This window comes from Clavelina lepadiformis, chromosome 7 (assembly GCF_947623445.1).
Source record: "Clavelina lepadiformis chromosome 7, kaClaLepa1.1, whole genome shotgun sequence".
Taxonomy (NCBI): Eukaryota; Metazoa; Chordata; class Ascidiacea; order Aplousobranchia; family Clavelinidae; genus Clavelina; species Clavelina lepadiformis.
In genome coordinates this window covers 9849354-9867028 of record NC_135246.1, presented here as the reverse complement: position 1 = coordinate 9867028, position 17675 = coordinate 9849354, and the positions used below count along the sequence as shown (strand labels likewise).

The window sequence follows — 17675 nt, the reverse complement described above, 5'->3', positions numbered from 1 at the left end:
CATTTGCACTGGTATATATTTTGTATTATATATATAGCTTATTAGTTTTCCTAAAGTTTTGCACAAGACTTGATTTAGTAGTACAATGTAGTAAATATACTTTCAGCAGATTTATCTTGTTCGTAACATCATTCACAACTCTTACATGCTATACAGTATAATAACCTATATTGTAAAATATTCTACAGTTGTACTTAATTGGTATGTCTTTCACTGTTAATTTGATAAATATTATTTTATATGCGTTCAACTTGTTGTTTCACTAATCACTATTTAGTTTGTGATTGATTCCAAAAAATGTACCAAATGAACGCACTTTACCTTTTGGTTGTGGCTTGTATATTGTAAGTTCAAAAGCCAAAGATGTATGTGTTGCGATTTTTTGTAGACCATGTGGTGGTACTAGATATTATAAGACATGGTTTTCTACACCATATATAACTGTGATTTGTATTGTGTCTTGTTATTTTTCCAGGAAAAATTAAGGCTTCTGCTGCAGTTAAGTCTTACTAAAAATATTAAATTGATAGTGTAATTGTATAATATAATACATATCAATAGCAGTGAGTATGTTATAAATTGCAAATATGGTATGATACCATGTACCAATACCAGTAGATAGTAGTCCACATCTGATTTGTTTTTCGATGTGATTTACTTCTGTTAAGTTATTGTTCACTAAAGCTTCTATCATACATACATTTGGTCATGAAATTTTCCTCTTTATAATTCAAAGTTTTAAACATTTGAAAACTTTGAATCATGCATCAACTGAGTGTGGATCAAATGCAGGCCACTTGTGTATCACCAAGCTATTTTGTATATCCTGTGAACATTTGCATGATTAACAGCAGAAGTTGAAAATAAGTAAATTTATCACAATAAAGACTTTATTGAGTACCAAGTGCAGGTATCACTTGCTTTTTGGTTGTGTTAACTAGTGAGTGAAGGAGTGCAGTGCAAAAGGGCACTTAGCAATTTTTTGTGTAATATAATGTATAACGTAATGTTCATACCAGTAGCTGTACCGGTGTTTTGTAAGTTTTGAAAGTAATTGTCTGCTGCATGCAACACCTCCTACATACAACTCAGTTGTTTGTTATTATTGGTTCATGTATCTGTCTTCATCTTGTAATACACATATACTTTAGAATATTGCATTTTTGTTGATTTATCATGGAATATGTCTGCATGGAATTTAGAAGAGCTGAATAATATTCTATCTAGTCAGAGTTATATTAACGGATTTCAACCCGGTGAAAGTGATATCAGGTAAATATTACAAGAAACTTGCATCGTGAAGATTTTTCATTATCAGCATTTGTGTTCACACCCATTTATTTGCCACTTCTGCTTAATTGCTGGAAACGCTGTGTTGTTTCAATGATTTCCTCTCTTTAAACAGGCAGCTTCATAATTTATCGTCAAATATTCCTCAGAAGTTTGTGCATATAGTAAGGTGGAAAAAGCATATTGAAATTCTTGAAAAGAGAGATTTCCATTTTCCTTCTGTGTCCAAAGGTAATACCTTGAGAGTTATAACGTCTTACTGCCAAAGAAATACTTTTGGATTGCATATATGTTTTTGTTTGTCAACTTTCCTGGAAATGAGATCACAAAATGAAGAGTGGTGAATCAAAAGTAAAATCACTTTATATTTCTTCCCTTTCAAATTAATTTCAGACAACAAGATTACAATGACAGAACTTTCATTTGAAGAAAAAAAGCATCTCATTGTTAGAAACTTGCAGGTAGTATTCTATTTAATACTAGTGTATTCAAAAAGTTAAAAAAATAATTGAATTTGTTTCTTGGTACATTTTATGAATGTTTTACATTTTACTCACATACATTTTCAGGAAGTTCTTGGAGAGGACAAATTAAACGAACTTCTTAAAACTCGTGATATAAAACTTTACTGGGGATCAGCCACCACAGGAAAACCTCATGTTGCTTACTTTGTACCAATGTCAAAGATAGGGGATTTTCTTAAAGCAGGATGTGAGGTAGCCTATATTATGCTTATATTTTCAACTTGTTTTTAGAAAAAGTATCAATACTGGACCCAGGTACGTGCTTATTTTCAAAACTTTTTAAAACTTACCGCTTATTTTGCTTCTATTTCAGGTTACTATACTTTTGGCAGATCTGCATGGTTATTTAGATAACATGAAAGCGCCGTGGGACTTACTCAACCTTCGATCCAAGCAAGTTTTAGTTTTAGAGCTAAAATGTTGATTGTACAGCCTTGTGTCAAACTTCGCTATTTATTTCCATTTTTCTTAAAGATATTATGAATATGTTATAAAAGAAATGTTGAAGTCAATCAAAGTTCCGCTAGAGAAGTTGAAATTTGTCCAAGGAACTGATTTTCAATTGAGCAAAGAATACACATTGGACATGTACAAGCTTTCTTCTGTTGTCACAGAGGTAAAGTTTGTTGATTGTTGTGTAACAAGATTACTAAGCTAAGGAAATATATTTGGTTATCATACTTGTATCACATAAGGGTTTAGGTGCTTCTAAAATAACATCACTGAGATTAGATTGTAATTTAATCACAGCACGATGCAAAGAAAGCAGGTGCTGAAGTCGTGAAACAAGTGGAACACCCATTGCTTAGTGGACTGCTGTATCCTGGACTACAGGTATGTTTTACTGAGCTTCTAATCACGGTTAAAAGACCCAACCCCCGGCAAGTGTTACGTTTCTAAAAAAGTAGTCACTATTTAGTATGATAAAATAATACATTTGGTGCTATTGTGTCTGGCTCCATGCTTTCTTCACTTGAAAGTTATAACATAGCAAAATCTATATTAAATATATTACTTTAATATCTCATAATTTTAATGCCAAACTTCAATTCAACACTAAGCAACTAAAATCAATTTTTACATATCCAGTAGACTTTACTTATTATGACCACCTTGAGACCAGACCATTTTGTTCATAATATCCGAATTGTCACAGTAACCAAAACCGCTACCGTATCGTTTAATCACACCAGGATCAATACAGTTAAACGCAAAATGACAATAAACATCAAATTCATCGTTTATTTCATTAACATTAAACAGCAACATTAATGTGAACATCAGTAGGTGTATTGAGAATACACGTGGCACAATTGTCACTGTCAAGTTACATAATAGACACGAAAAATTGATACAAAAACTTAAAAAGATGGAAAAGTGGTTATAGTATCCGAAGTCTGGTCATAGTAAATGAAGAATTTTATATGGCAAAATTTGGGACCTTACCAAAATGGTCATATAAAGTGAGTGGCCATATTAAGTGGATTCTACTGTATCCTTTCCCCAAAGCTAACAGCCTATCTTTGAAAATGGGCTGCCTAACTTGTTCCAGTGAAATATCACATTTAAAAGTATAACAAAAGTTATAAAATAAAATCCCTTAAAAAGGCATTGGATGAAGAATATTTAAAAGTTGATGCGCAGTTTGGTGGCGTGGATCAAAGGAAAATTTTCACCTATGCTGAAAAAGTGGGTGGACTGATTATTATTGTGAACTATAACCCTTTATTACTGCAGTGTAATGAAATAGATACAATTTACAACTATAATCAGTTAGTTGCATTTGTTCTGCAGTGCTTACCGGCATTGGGATATAAAAAAAGAATTCATTTCATGAATCCAATGGTTCCAGGCCTCACTGGTGATAAAATGAGCTCATCAGTAGAAGTAAGATTTATTCCATTGTCAACTTTCTGTTAATTTCAGGCTTTCTACTTTTAACGCAATCACTATTTAACAGCTTTGTTACTAAGTAACAGTAACACCACGTATTGTACTGTTAGGATTCAAAAATAGATTTGTTAGACGAGCCTGCGGCTGTTAAAAGAAAATTAAAGAAAGCCTTTTGTGAACCTGGAAATATAACAAACAATGGCATTCTATCCTTTGTGAAGTTTGTTGTTTTCCCAATATTTTCAGGTAAGTTTGTTTATATCATTTATTTTGCTCAGCTTTTTTTATTTCATGTTCATGTATCGGTTTAACTTTTTTATTTTACATCAGAACATGCCATGATGGTTTTGTCTGCACAATCATTTTATTTCAAATTAAAGTACGTTTTGATGTCTGTAGAGTTTGAAGTTGTTCGAAAAGAGGAGTTTGGGGGAAACAAGAAATATACAGTTTACGAAGATTTAGAAAAAGATTTCGCTAATGAGGTGAAACTATTATAGTTTATTCAAAGATAAAACTGCAAAACTTTTCCCAGCAATGGCAGATTTATCTGTTCCAAAATATGTCGTTAAATCAGGAAACTTGAATTAACACAAGATAATTATCATGTGTGCTCTTACATCCTATTGTCTTTTTGTTTGATTTTTTATAAGCTCTTTATTGTTTATAGGTTGTACATCCAGGAGATTTGAAGAATGGTGTAGTAGTTGTTATTAATCGTTTGTTAGCCCCAATAATTAAAAAATTTCAAGAGCCTGAACTACAGAAATTGACCAAGCAAGCTTATGGAACTAAAATCGGTGAGGTTGAGAAATTTAAAAAAGAGGTTTACCTGAAATATTTTTATATGAAATATAATTTGATGATTGTACATATTTTTGTTTACAGCTGGTGGAAAGGGTGCAAAGAAACAAACAGATAATGACGTTGATATTGGTGGGCGTGTTGATCTCAGAGTGGGAAAAATTATTAAAGCAGAAAAGGTGAGAGAAAAAAAAAGACATAAAATAGAACTGATATGTATTTCAGTTCAATTTAATCAGTGGTTTTAATAACATAGTAAACACTGCTTAATAGATCTCCATCGGGAATGACAGACCTGTTGTAATAAGCAGCTTATGTATTAACGATGAGAGCTGTTTACACTGCCAAAGTGGTGGTTGTAACAAATAAAAGTCTGACAAGTTTTGATATCAAGGCTTTTTATTCTCATTTACTGTACATTTTTACTCCTAGTCAGTGTTTTGGAATGCTGGTTTCAATTTCTGTTGCATGGTCAATAGCGTGATCATGCTTTAATGGCAAGGTCCACTCTTTTACCGCTTTTTATGTTAAGGGCTTGTCGCCACATGTCAAGTTGATCTAATAAGCGGTGAATTTATAACAGGAAAATCATTTTTCGTTCTATATCAGTGATAACTGCTCTAATAAGCAGTTTGTTCCATAAACCGATGCTTTATTAAGCGCGGTTTACTGTATATGTAGTTGCAAATATTAATTGAAATATTCCAAAATTAGTCCGCAGTCATATTTTAGTTTTGTAGTCAAAGATAGATAGTCCATAACCATATAGTTAATTTTTAATGATAGGTGAATTAATTAATAATCATTGCAGCATCCAGATGCAGATTCCTTGTATGTTGAAACAATCGACTTTGGTGAAGAAAGTGGACCCCGCACGGTAGTGTCTGGATTAGCAGGTTTTGTCCCACTGGAGATTCTACAAGAGCGACTGGTGGTTTGTGTTTGCAATTTAAAACCTCAGAAAATGAGAGGAATAGAATCCCAGGCCATGTTACTTTGTGCAACTAATAAGTATGTACTTTTCTACATTCATGCTGTTTTTGCTGTGTTGTACCCTGGGTTTAATTCTTTTAATCCATAATTGGTTGAAATTGTATTTGGCCCTAATAAAATATAGTTTTGCTTATAACGTAAAAAAAAGTTTAAATGTCATTTTATCGTTACGAATAATGTTGTCGTTGTTGAAGGTTCATTACTACAACAGATAAGATCGTTACACGCTTTGTTTTTGCTGATTTACAGGACAGAGACGTCGAAAGAAGTTGAGGTTCTTAATCCTCCTCCAGGATCAGTGCAAGGTGATAAAGTATTTATTGAAGGTTTATCGCATGCAACCCCTGATGAACGTTTAAATCCCAAGAAAAAAGTTTGGGAAAAAGTTCAGGTAGAATGTTTGTCCCTTCTCTGAACTTGCTCGTATTCTAAGTAGACAAAAAATTATTTAAATGTTTTCACAACCTCAGGTTGATTTGCTTGTTACGAATGATGGTATTGCCACATGGAAAGACAAGTCATTGCAAACTTCGAATGGAAACGTCACTGCGCCAACTTTTAGAAATGCTGCTATTAGCTAAATGTTCGATTTTTAGCGCGTTGGTGTGGGCAAATAGTAAAAATGTGGGTTTTACGGGAAGAGGAGTTTTGGGTAGAAGTTTACCGTTTAACAGGAATTGCTTTTGAATATATGAAACTTTTATGAAGATTGTTATTGCTCAAAGTAGTAGGTATACTGCTGTGATGCATTAATCATGAAATAATAAAGCCGTCCTGATCATAAACGCACTTTGTGGAGTGCTATTGCATTAAAATTGCTCGCAGCTTATTTGTATTCCATGTAATCTTACGGAAAAATAGGTAAATCTAAAAGGTGGTTTTACTGAGGTGAGTCAAGTTACTCAATGAGCGACTTAGCGGCTTTTGCACTTAATCCGTCGATTTGGAAAGTTCAAGAAATTTATTGCGATCATACCTCCAGCTTTGTGTCACGACTTCAATGAGAATGAAGCCGAGTGAAAATTGCATTTCCATGTACGACATTTGTCAATTGATTTTAAGGCAATCCAAAGTATTTTATTAGCAATTGTTCTGTAGTTCATGTTAACAAAATTTTTATCTTTTACTTACATAACCTTAGTGTTGTTATGTTATAGCTTACTCTGCAGTTGGACTTTATCTCAGTCAAGTTGTATTCAGAAAGAGATTAACTCAGGGTAACTATTAGTGAACTCAAAACACGACAGTGATTTTTTTATGTGAAGAGAATATATTCTTAGCTGTAATATACCAACAGCGTAAAATCAGTTACTTTTTCCCTCTTGGCGTTTTTCTAATCTCGATTCAGCTTGTAAAATATTCGATCACATAAAATCAATGTTGGTTAATAATGCTGAAATGAGGCTGAAATTTTTAAAAAACTTCCGAACCAAACGACTTTATTCTTGCGCTCTCTAGGATGTTTTTTTGGATGTAAATATAGACAAATTGTACCAGTATTGCACAAAACAAGCTAGCTAATCTTGGTAACAACTTGCTGAAGTTCATATTTTTCTTAAATGTTTTAGACGACTGTCAAAAGCGTCATTTTTGTACCAGAAATAAAAAATTAGTGTGTACAAGTAATTAACTTAATCAGGCGCTCATGTTAGATTTTGTGATCAAGAAGTCCATAAGTTACATTTATGTGGCCTAAAACTGCCGTCTTTTGCGCACTGCTTTGGAAAAAAAGTTTATTGCCTAAATTTACTAAATTTCTACTTCAACGTTTTTGTAGGTAAATCAAAGTTTATAAGAGTTTTTGGGCTGAAATCCTTCTTGTTTAAAATTCTTGTCTGAAATTAACAGTAGAAATAAACGGTTGCTTATAAATCTGTCTTGATTTGTGTCCCTTAGGTGGAAAACGATCCGCATCACGTGGTGTCGTGAATAATCCTTTTCCATTTTAGACGATCATGTGCAAGTTTTCTTGTTTCTGCAAATGACAGTCGATTCGGGTCACTCTATGTTATCCGACCTCCTGTTCTAGTCCCCTCTGCCGCTTCTTGAAAAATGGCTTTGGCAATGCCGCAAGGTCTTGTATCTTCGGTACCGGTACTTAGCAAAAATGTACTGACGGTTCCGGTATTCGGTACTATTTTTAAAAAGTAGTTCGGTACTTTGTTGGTACTCGGTACTGGCACTTTTTGCGAAAAAAATGCTGCTGCACATGCAATGTTTGCCGTTATTATGCTCTGGGTAAAGGTTACTTCAGGTAAAAACATATGTGACGTTAATCGCTTGCAATTTTACTTGACATTTTTACATAAAAAAGAGCAACAGATGCTAAATTTGATATTAAGGATTAATTAACATGTATTTTTGAAAACATACTTGTTAAAACTTTGGAATTATCACTTGAAAAGTACCGGGACCGACTGAAATTTCTTGAAAAAAGTAATTCGATACAGAGATTCAGTACTTTTTTTTTAAAATAGCCTACCGACAGTAGGCTATAGGTATAGGTACTGAAAAAGTACCGCCGTACAGTAATTCGGTACTATAGTACCGCGGTACTGCCCACCTATGGTTATCAGTTACAGCCAGGGTTGCCATACCGTCCTTATTTCCAATATTTGTCTTTATTTTGAAGGTCTGTGTCTTAGAAAATAGTTTTGTCCTTATTTCTAAGAAATGTCCTTATTTTCACTTTCGTCTTTATGTTTGTCTGATTTATAGGGCAGAGGTTCCTATTTTGGGTATTTCGACACCTTTAGTAGGCCTATACCATTTTGTACCAAAGAGATCCCAAAATTAAGAACATAAAAATAGTGTCTCGTTTGTGTTTTTTTAGGAACATTGATTATGATTGCCTGCTGTTGTGCGCTGTTTATGGTAGGGCTCTTTTTTTGTTTCCTAGTCGCCCTTATTTTTGAATCCATCTCGATAACAACCCTGCTTATACCTCTATATGTTGAGTGATAGTCTGAAGAACTTGCTTGTAGGTTATATGTCTAAGATAGGTTATGTTCAAGATCTTACGATAAAATCTTTTTTATTTCCACAACTTGGATTTTCCTGTTTAATTCTGCTGGGAGGGTCCTTGTCTCACAGGCATAGGCTGCAAAAATATAAATAGTATGAATTACACCAGGGCGCGCATGAGTCTGGTTTCGTGGATGACGGTGATATGTTTTAATCGCTTTTTCCCACTAAACTCAAAGTCGTATTGCATCTAATCTACATCGTAAATTGTAAGCTAATTAAGTTAACTCGTTCAAGAAAAATAAAGAGTATACCGCAAACGCTGTGAAGGGAAAACAAAGCCAAATAAAATACCGAAACAGGCAAACGTTATACAATCTGGTTACCAGATTTGAATATTTATGTCCCTCATCGTGACTCGATCGTGAGTGATTTGATGGTTGATTTCTTAAAAGCTCAGAAAGATCATCAATAGTTTTGTAATTATTTTTATAATTTTCGTTACACCTTTTTCGTACGTAAAGTATTTTGGTTTTTTTTCTTTGATTTGTTTTATTTTCCGTAATGTATTGTAAGATGTTTATAGAATGACTTCACTCGTAGCACAGCGACTGGCAACGCAAAATCGATCACCAGATTGGTATAATTCACTACTTTCCATGGCGGAATCGCAATAAGCTTATAAGCTATAGCTTACTAATCAACCATCATGTACGTTCTGAGATTAGCGTGGTGGAATCATAGTAGAATCGTATTCGGGCATCGGTAAACATCGGCATTGTACACCGAAGATTTACGCCAACATCAATATTCCATTAAAATAACTTAGTTTATTTAAAATATCTGCTGACTTAAAAAATACTTGTAATGTACGTCAAAAATTTACATAGGCTAGGCTATGCCAAAATTCACCTTCGTAAAGATTGCATTTGGTTTTCCACTGTAGATATCTTTGGCGAAAAGGCTCCAGATTCTAGTACTATAGCTCTAGACTGCATGCTTTGCATAGGCTACTTACGTACGTTTGTAATGCGCGATTGACCAAGTTCCTTATCAGTTTTGAACAAAGTTGCGCAGATACGACTTAGTTTACTTACGAGATATGTTTATGTAGGCTAACTTTTTTGCCGTATTTCTTCTAGCAGTTGAGTAGCGTCAGAAAAATTTAAACAGAAGTACAAAACCGCGGCGGCACAAGCGGGAGATGCACATTAGTCTGCACCGCTGGGATTTCAGCCTGGCTTTGCTTAGGTGCACCTGGAATTCAAGCGCTTTGTGCGGGGAATGTATTCCCCAATATCGACAAAAATGCAGTCTGGCTTCAGCTTAACTGCATAGATTGGGATTTGGGCTAGATGCAAAATTAACAGAAGCGCACAACCAAATTATGTTATAATTTGGGAAGTGGTTTCTTTTATAATAATGCATGCATGACGTGGTTGTGCACTTCTGCGCTAGATCCCGGAATGCAAAGTTGCATAGCATAGTAAAATCAAGAAGTGCAGATTTGCTGGAAAAAGCTAAAAGCTACAATAACTTTATTTTCTTTTGGAACCTAGCTTAGTCAGTACTCATCACTTGTCATCAGCCTGTAGTGGAAAGTGTGGCATCTGCATGTTGGGGATTCACCGACGTGCACTTCGAACTTTTTTGTCTTCATGCCATGTAGTTGTAGTGACACGTTTTATACAATACATCATAACAATATATTGTCGTCGGAATAAACATAAGTTCAAGATGGTTTCCTTCCTTCATCAGAGTTCTCGTATCTTTTCCATTCTCTACTTCGTATTTCAAGGCAGCTACACACCCAAGATAAATTTCAATTAAACTTTCTGCACACTTGATTTTGTATAAGCCATAATTTGAGAGTAAATATGAATAAATAACCACCTAATACTCTAATATAGTCTAAAAATACCCTCTCCTAAGAGATATGTTCGAATGGTATATACTCCTATGGTAACAATCAAAGTGAGATGATATCTATTACTGTGTAATGCTGTAATGACTATATATTTGAACATTGGTAATTTCTTGCAAAGTGTGAATCGATCACAACTCGTTGCATATATCAAGTGACCGGCAAGTCCAGTAGCTACTATGCTTTACTTAAGATACGAATCTAAGATATAGTCATAGCACGAAAGAGCTTACGAAGTAACACTGTGAAAAAGGTTTAGAGTCATCATAAGTAAGGTTGGCTTTATTTATTTAGCCTTAAGGATTGGTCAAATTTCGATAAGATTCAGTGAAAATTTATCCTGCCCTCAGGATTTTTTGATAGGGTGTTATATTGATCTATAGTTACAGTGTCAGCTTTGAATTGCACTGGACAATGACTGAATAGGTGCCCACTTCCCTAGCCTTTGCACACCTGAGTTGGCGCGTCTGTACAGCTCAGATCTCGGCGAATCCTGCCATGAAATACCGACCGGTCCATTCTTAACCCAGTAGCCTATAGTGTATAGACATATGTACATGGTTTTGTTTTTATTCCAATACCTTGGATTTTGTTCAGGTGTCGATCTTATGTCTCGGACACATAATGATGTATTTATTTTTATCTATTATGGCCTTCTGTAACGTTGAACTTCATATTGGTCACAATTTGTAAAGTCAATTACAACAAGCGTATGAGTGACACTTGAGTGACATTCTTATGTCTACTCATTCAATTGGTTTCACTGGTTACAATTTTTATACCATGCTGTGTGTGGAAAGCCAAGCAACCATTTAGTTCTTCTTTTTTCTTAATCAATGTTGCTCTGAGGCGATAAAAGCATGTTCGTCTGTGATTGTTGTTAAACATATTTTATATGCAACACAAGGCTTTGTACCCCAGGAATTACTTAGTGACCACATGCTTTACACCAGAGGTGACGAACATGCGGCCCGCAAATCGGTTTGATTATCACTCTTGTATGGCGACGCATTCCAGCAAGATCAGCTGTCTCGAACTTTCTTTGACCTGTTTCTAATCTTTGCGCAATGCGATATCAAAAGCTGATGGCACGATTGAGTCGCAGCAGTATATACCTATTCACGTCTTCAGTAGATTGCTGCACTCAACCGATGTATTTTTTGCGGGCGCAGGAGCAGTTAAAAACCTGTCGAATGAAGTGGTTGCGCTTGAATTCTAATTATTATGCAAAATTTTACAGGTTACTAAAAAGTGGTGCAGCCCGCTTACTTTGCAGACATGTGCCTACACTTTTCACAATGAATTTTGGTTTTGATGTTTAGCGGTGTTACACTGACGTCGCTTGTGAAAATCATGGCGCACACAAGTCGGACTGCTAATTTTGCATTTGAATTGCAATCATTTTACCAGCTTTTTTGCATGAAATTTAGAAAAATTCACCTTTAAAGGCTTAGTAACATACATGTACACGCCTGGTGTACAGGTAACTTTTCTGCGACAAACTAAAAATTTTATGTTTTTCAACTTAATGCAAACTATTTTTTCTATTATTATTGTAACTATTATTATTGGTTTTCAATGTGCCCTGTCATGCTAAGACTTGTGCCTCTCCACACGATTTTTTGTCGAAAACTGCTGTACTTTCTAGTGTGGGTCAATGCAATGTTATTTTACAACGCGTGAACAACATGTCCTCTTGTTTAGTGGTCCTGGTGAAATGTTTGAAATTTGGGTATCACTAAAAAGCTGAATAGCCTTAAGATTGTTTGAATGTATAGGCATATTGGCATTGCTATTTGAAGTGTTCACGTTTGAATAAATACAGTGAACTATCAGGCTGCAGGCTATAGCCAATATGTTATATAATAATGTCGTAGTACAGTAGTAACTAGTAAATTGCTTGTATTTGTAGGTTTCTTATGACAGTATGATAATGCAATAAAATTGTTCGTAGAGGGATGTAATAAGCTACGTATGCGAATCCATAAAATTAAACGTAATGCACTTTGCCATGAAGGAACAAAACAACACCATCAAACATGAGGGGCCAAAGAAATTTCTTTATTCTGGCCCACCTAAGAAAGAAACTCTTCCACAGCAGTGGTCACAAGAATTTAATACAACCCAAAATAAGGTGAATGCTCAGCAAAGCATGGGAAGCTTCAATTTGGATAGTGTGTGGAGCATTAAGAAAAACATGACTGTAGACTCCAATAAAAAGCCTTCATCCAACAACTATAGTTTCAGCTTGCCAACCAACAAACGAGATCATGTCAGTATTGGAAATACATTTTATTCTCGCCACAAAACCATCTCTGCAAATCCTGTTGATCCACTTCAGTCTCAAACAACGAATAAGCTTGAAATTGTTTCTCCTGAGAAAAATAACAACGACACTAGGCAGAAGAAGCCATGGCAGAGAGGCAGTGCCACAACCCAGTCCAATACTAGCAGTAGCCCACAAAATGTTTTCTCAGATGAAGATGAATTTGATTTCAATATGCCTTCAAATTCAAAAAAATGGAACTCAGAAGCCATCAATACACCGAGTCCAAGAAGATCAAATCCATACCCTGGGACAGGTGGATAATTTTGCTTCCAATCAAAACTACATTTAACTACCAAGAATTGTTTTTAAAGACCTGTGTGATTCTAACTATTAGTAGTGGTTGAATCATTGGTAGCAACAGTTTAGGTATCACTTTAGAGTGTGCTGCTTTTTTTTTCAGATCGGTCAACAACAGGAATCAGTCAGCAGAAAACTGATCTTAGATCCAGTAAGTTCGTGGGCAGTAGCTACGGAAACAAGTACAACCCAGCTTCATTTGACTTCTAGCCATGATTAAGAATTAGATTTTGCCAGATTCTCAGCGCTTTTTTATTCCACTTTAGAAAATGACATTGAAATATTCTAATGCACATAACTTTACTTGCCAGTGTTATGTAAACCATTAATAATCTTAAAATTATCTTTTGTCACATCAGTATATTGGTTTTGTATATTTCACTGTGAAGTGGTAGTATAGTAGTTTCTCTGTTTTTTACACTTTATACACTGTTGGCTATTTTTTTCAGGGAAAGCTTACGTGCCGAGTATCACTTCATACATTAAAAATTTTATAAAATATATTTATGGGTAGAATTAATATTATTTGGTTTTAGGCCAAAATTACAATTGAAAATGGCATTTGTTATCTAATCAAGAACAGTAGTTGGGTCAATAACAGAGGAGTGTAAGGGCATTGTTTGTCTCACTTGGCACATAGCAATCAGTGGATGGTTAACATAGATGATGGCATTGTGCAATGTATTTTTTTGGTATTCTGGTACTAAGTTGTTTGTGAATGATGACAATCATGTGTTAATGATTTCAATGGTATAGACTTTTGTGTACCCATACACAGGGGTACCATTATTTCCATACCTAATAGAAAGCTGACATTGTAGCCTAACCTGTTTGTTGATCTTGTTATGATGGAAAGTTTTCAAGTTATATAAAAGCACTGCATATGTAGATAAGGCACTTTGTGTTATTTAACGCAATTTGTTGTAAATAATAAGTATACTGCTTTCTCCTATCAACTAACATAAAAAGTGAAGAATTCAGCCTTATAACTAATGTTTTTATTTATATTGAGTAAGCATTTCATTATAGATTTTTAACACCATTGCTGTAGGCCAAGTCGACTCAGCAAGCAATATAGGCAACATAAGAATTTCATAAAAGAAAAAAATATTTTTGTATGATAATGTTTGTTATACTGTAATATTAAATAAATATCTTATTTGCAATGTTTTCCTTTATAAAGAAGAGATGGAATGATGACAAGGAATTATACACAACTAGTTTATATTTTAGACCAAAAGTAATCACTTTTACAAGAGCACGGTGTGAAGTAAGAAAACAAAACACGACCTCAAATTTACATGAAAAAAGTCATAGGCCATATGCCAGTTATATTCAGTAGCGCACAGGTTGTGTAAATGTGACCATAATCTCACCATTTAAGACCAAAAATCTGATAGGAAGTTGAGGGAGAGAACGATTAATTATAGTAGAACAACAAGTAATATTTGCAAAGTTAATAACTCTTCAAACAGCGAAACATAGAAAGGCATAAATACATATAATACAGCACAATCAAAGATTAATTATATATATGCATAGTCGCATACCTAGCAGTAGTGCATCCTACACATTTATTTAAAAAGGAAAAAATCGACTGCTAATTATATAACATAGTAAAAACATGCAACATTATTTGTTTCAATATTTAAATGATTTGTTTCAGAAAAAACATAATTACAAGAGTGCACTAGTGTCCATTTGACAAATAATTCTGGGTCTGACTGCCAACCACATCACCATTTGCATGACCATTACCAACATGCCCATTGCCACTAGTAAGTTGAGTTGTTTTCTTAATTCCATCATCTTTCTCTTTGTGCTCCTTCACCACACCATTCAAATTAATTTCTCTCCGAACCCTTGCATATGGTCCGATAGCTGGATCAAAAACAAAATTCCAAAGCACCTTGCACCAGGAAGTATAGCTTGGTAAATCATCATAAAAATCAGGTGCAATTTTTCTCATCTGCAAAACAAAACAACATTAAATCAAAAGAGCTGGTAAATGGCTTATATTTCAATGCACATCGGACAGTCGTTAACTTAAAGTTTAAGGATAAAAGTAACCCCTAATGGCATCTAATGGAAGTTTGTTGTTGAATTAATAAGTTTCTACTGTACTGGTTATGCCAAACACCATAGCAAAATGTTGTTACCAGCGGTAGCTTCGCGCTGGGTATTGCAGGAAAATCATGATGCTCTACATGGTAGCCCACATTGAATGTGATCAAGTTTAAGATTCCATAATAAGAATACGTTTCAAATCCTTTTGTGTACATATAGTGCTCTGAAATAAAATGGCCGGAAACTGGATGAAGTCCCAGAGAAAGTAGTGTGCCTGCCAATAAGTAGACGATTGGTTTTGGACCCCACATGTAAAAGATCCAACCATCAAAAAGAATCTGGATAATAGCATTGTGAAATTCCAACACTGTCATTGGTTTGGGGTTCACAGCTAAGGGACGTAGGACATAGAAGAGAGGATTTAAAAAGAGCCAGATAATTTTCAAGAAACTATTACGGAAGAACATCCCTTCAAACTTGGTGGGAAGATCGGTATCCAATTTGTCTCCACCTAAATAGCGATGATGATCAACATGGTACTTCTTAAAACTTATCGACATTGGAACGCCAAGTGGAAGGTTGGCTAACATTCCAAAGTAACGATTCCATTTTGAATGTTTGTAACCATATGCTGTGTTGTGAGAAATGTCATGAATTGCCAATGTCAAGGAGTGATTGATTGTGCCACCAAACACATATGCTAATAGTATGATCCATGGCCAGCTCATATCCTTTACAAAGTAACAAGCAATAATTTGTGTTGCCACCATTGCCAATACAATGTAGGGAAAGTGTGGATCACTGGTGAAAAGCTTCTTGATTTGTGGGTATTTTTCTGAAATAAAATGATATGTTAACACAAAAAGCTTATGTTTCTGTATATAATTTTAACACCTTTATATTGATAGTAATTTTCTCCAAGTGACTCTATTAGCTACAACGACACTGTAAGCTCAATGGATTGAGCTAAATTTTGCACACACTGAAGCATCAATTTTTTGTTCATTTGTAATTTAAACTGGCATTCAAACAATCAAACGTACCTTATTCGCTTATCATAATTTGACATAAGCTTGTAAAAGTTAAACAAACATGCTGTTAATGGGCCTCTTACATGCGTGCACATGCCTGGCTTTCTATTATCACTTGTAGGCATAAAAGTTAACAATGCTAACAACAATAAATTGATCATGTCACATCACTAATTCCTAAATAATACATACTGAGCATTGCCTTTCTGCGATCTCCATGTGGCTGATCAGTGTACACCCATTCAAAATCTTCTCTTGAAACTTTGGACCCCATTTTAAAAAGAGGTGTTTGACGGAGGCCCAGTAGTGTTTCGTCACAGTGTATTAATGTTATAAGCTTCCACTGGTTCCCTACAAAAAACATCATCGTACATTTGTTAACAGAAATAGGTCTGGCTAGCCTAGTCTTGAGCAAGGGTTGTGTAAGTTCCTATTTGATAACCATTTTTTTCAATCATTTTATTTTTTGTGAAAAGCGCGGTGGGGACGAAAAATCAAACCAGTTGTTACTAAGACGCGCCAATAAACAGGAAAAAGTGACAAAACCGAAAAGGCGTAAAACGTGCTCAAGACATGTATTGTCAATATTTGCAACTAGCACGGCCACCAAACCTATACTTAATTATAATTAGGCCTAGATAGGTCCATAAAACATAAGCTGAAAATTTATTTTTATTTGGTTTCCTGATTGTTTTGTATTGCCCCAACTTAAAATTGTTCACCAGGCTCCCTAAACATTACAACAGTGGCATCGACACGGGCCGATTGCGAGACCAACGCTCGAACCATTCCTCTACCGAGCGGACTTTCTGTTAATGACATTTGCCTAAAATATGGAACTCTGGCGAACTGAGCAAATCAGCCTAGTTTACGCTTATTGCAAACCAATGCATTTTACTAACGTTCGAAATGAACTATTAAACCAGTTTATACCACATCCACAAATCCTCCATTGCAAGATGGGCTAATTCACGCACACAGTTATAGACAAGCTAGTCTAGCGCCTATCCTACTGTTTGCTCACCAGTTTGAGAAATAGGATGAGGAAACGCTTACTGTTTCCCAATAGACAGAAAATGTTTCTTATCATAAAAATCAGAATTTGATTTCATGAGTTTCATAAAAAATACTTTTCGTATTTTTCTAAAATTAACTGCAACTAACAGTAACTTAATAAAAGTTCATATCACTTTTTGACCTTAAGATATTGTTTGAAATTACTGAAACTATGACCTACGCTTTTCGTTATGAATGAGTAATGAGCGATGTCACGTGGTCCAAAGTTACGTAATTGGAAAATTGATCGCCTGTTGCGATAGTTACCTCACGCAAACTGAAAGCAAAATGTAAACGCGATGATGACGCATTTACTAACACTGTGCGAGGCCTTTGTGGGTTCTGCCCATTGTAGATTTATTGGGAAAACAGCAAGGAGAGATACTGAAATACCATTTGCTTTATTAAAATGTCAAATTAAATGCCAAATACGAATAGAAAATTTTAATTGTTCTTGGTAGCCGAGTGGCATTATAAATAACGACGCTTGCACTTGTTTAGTG

At 34.9% G+C, this 17675-nt stretch overlaps 3 protein-coding genes across 3 annotated transcripts; 2 read left to right on the top strand and 1 right to left on the bottom strand.

The window, feature by feature from the left end:
* Positions 1–1139: 1139 nt before the first annotated feature.
* On the top strand, positions 1140–6333 carry LOC143464900 (tyrosine--tRNA ligase, cytoplasmic-like). Its single transcript, XM_076962941.1, has 16 exons — positions 1140–1272; positions 1406–1521; positions 1684–1751; positions 1860–2006; positions 2128–2207; positions 2289–2430; positions 2565–2648; positions 3423–3503; positions 3609–3701; positions 3818–3953; positions 4107–4192; positions 4378–4507; positions 4596–4690; positions 5323–5522; positions 5754–5895; positions 5975–6333. The coding sequence occupies exons 1-16, from the start codon at positions 1184–1186 to the stop codon at positions 6083–6085; spliced, it is 1800 nt and encodes a 599-aa protein (XP_076819056.1). The 5' UTR covers positions 1140–1183; the 3' UTR covers positions 6086–6333.
* A 2784-nt stretch (positions 6334–9117) lies between these two features.
* Positions 9118–14184, top strand: LOC143464963 (uncharacterized). Its single transcript, XM_076963051.1, has 2 exons — positions 9118–12974; positions 13122–14184. Exons 1-2 carry the CDS (start codon positions 12392–12394, stop codon positions 13226–13228), a joined length of 690 nt encoding a protein of 229 aa, XP_076819166.1. The 5' UTR covers positions 9118–12391; the 3' UTR covers positions 13229–14184.
* Positions 13995–17130, bottom strand: LOC143464962 (sphingolipid delta(4)-desaturase DES1-like). Its single transcript, XM_076963050.1, has 3 exons — positions 16309–17130; positions 15178–15920; positions 13995–14987 (listed from the first exon to the last, which is right to left on the bottom strand). Exons 1-3 carry the CDS (start codon positions 16481–16483, stop codon positions 14709–14711), a joined length of 1197 nt encoding a protein of 398 aa, XP_076819165.1. The 5' UTR covers positions 16484–17130; the 3' UTR covers positions 13995–14708.
* Between the last annotated feature and the right edge of the window lie 545 nt (positions 17131–17675).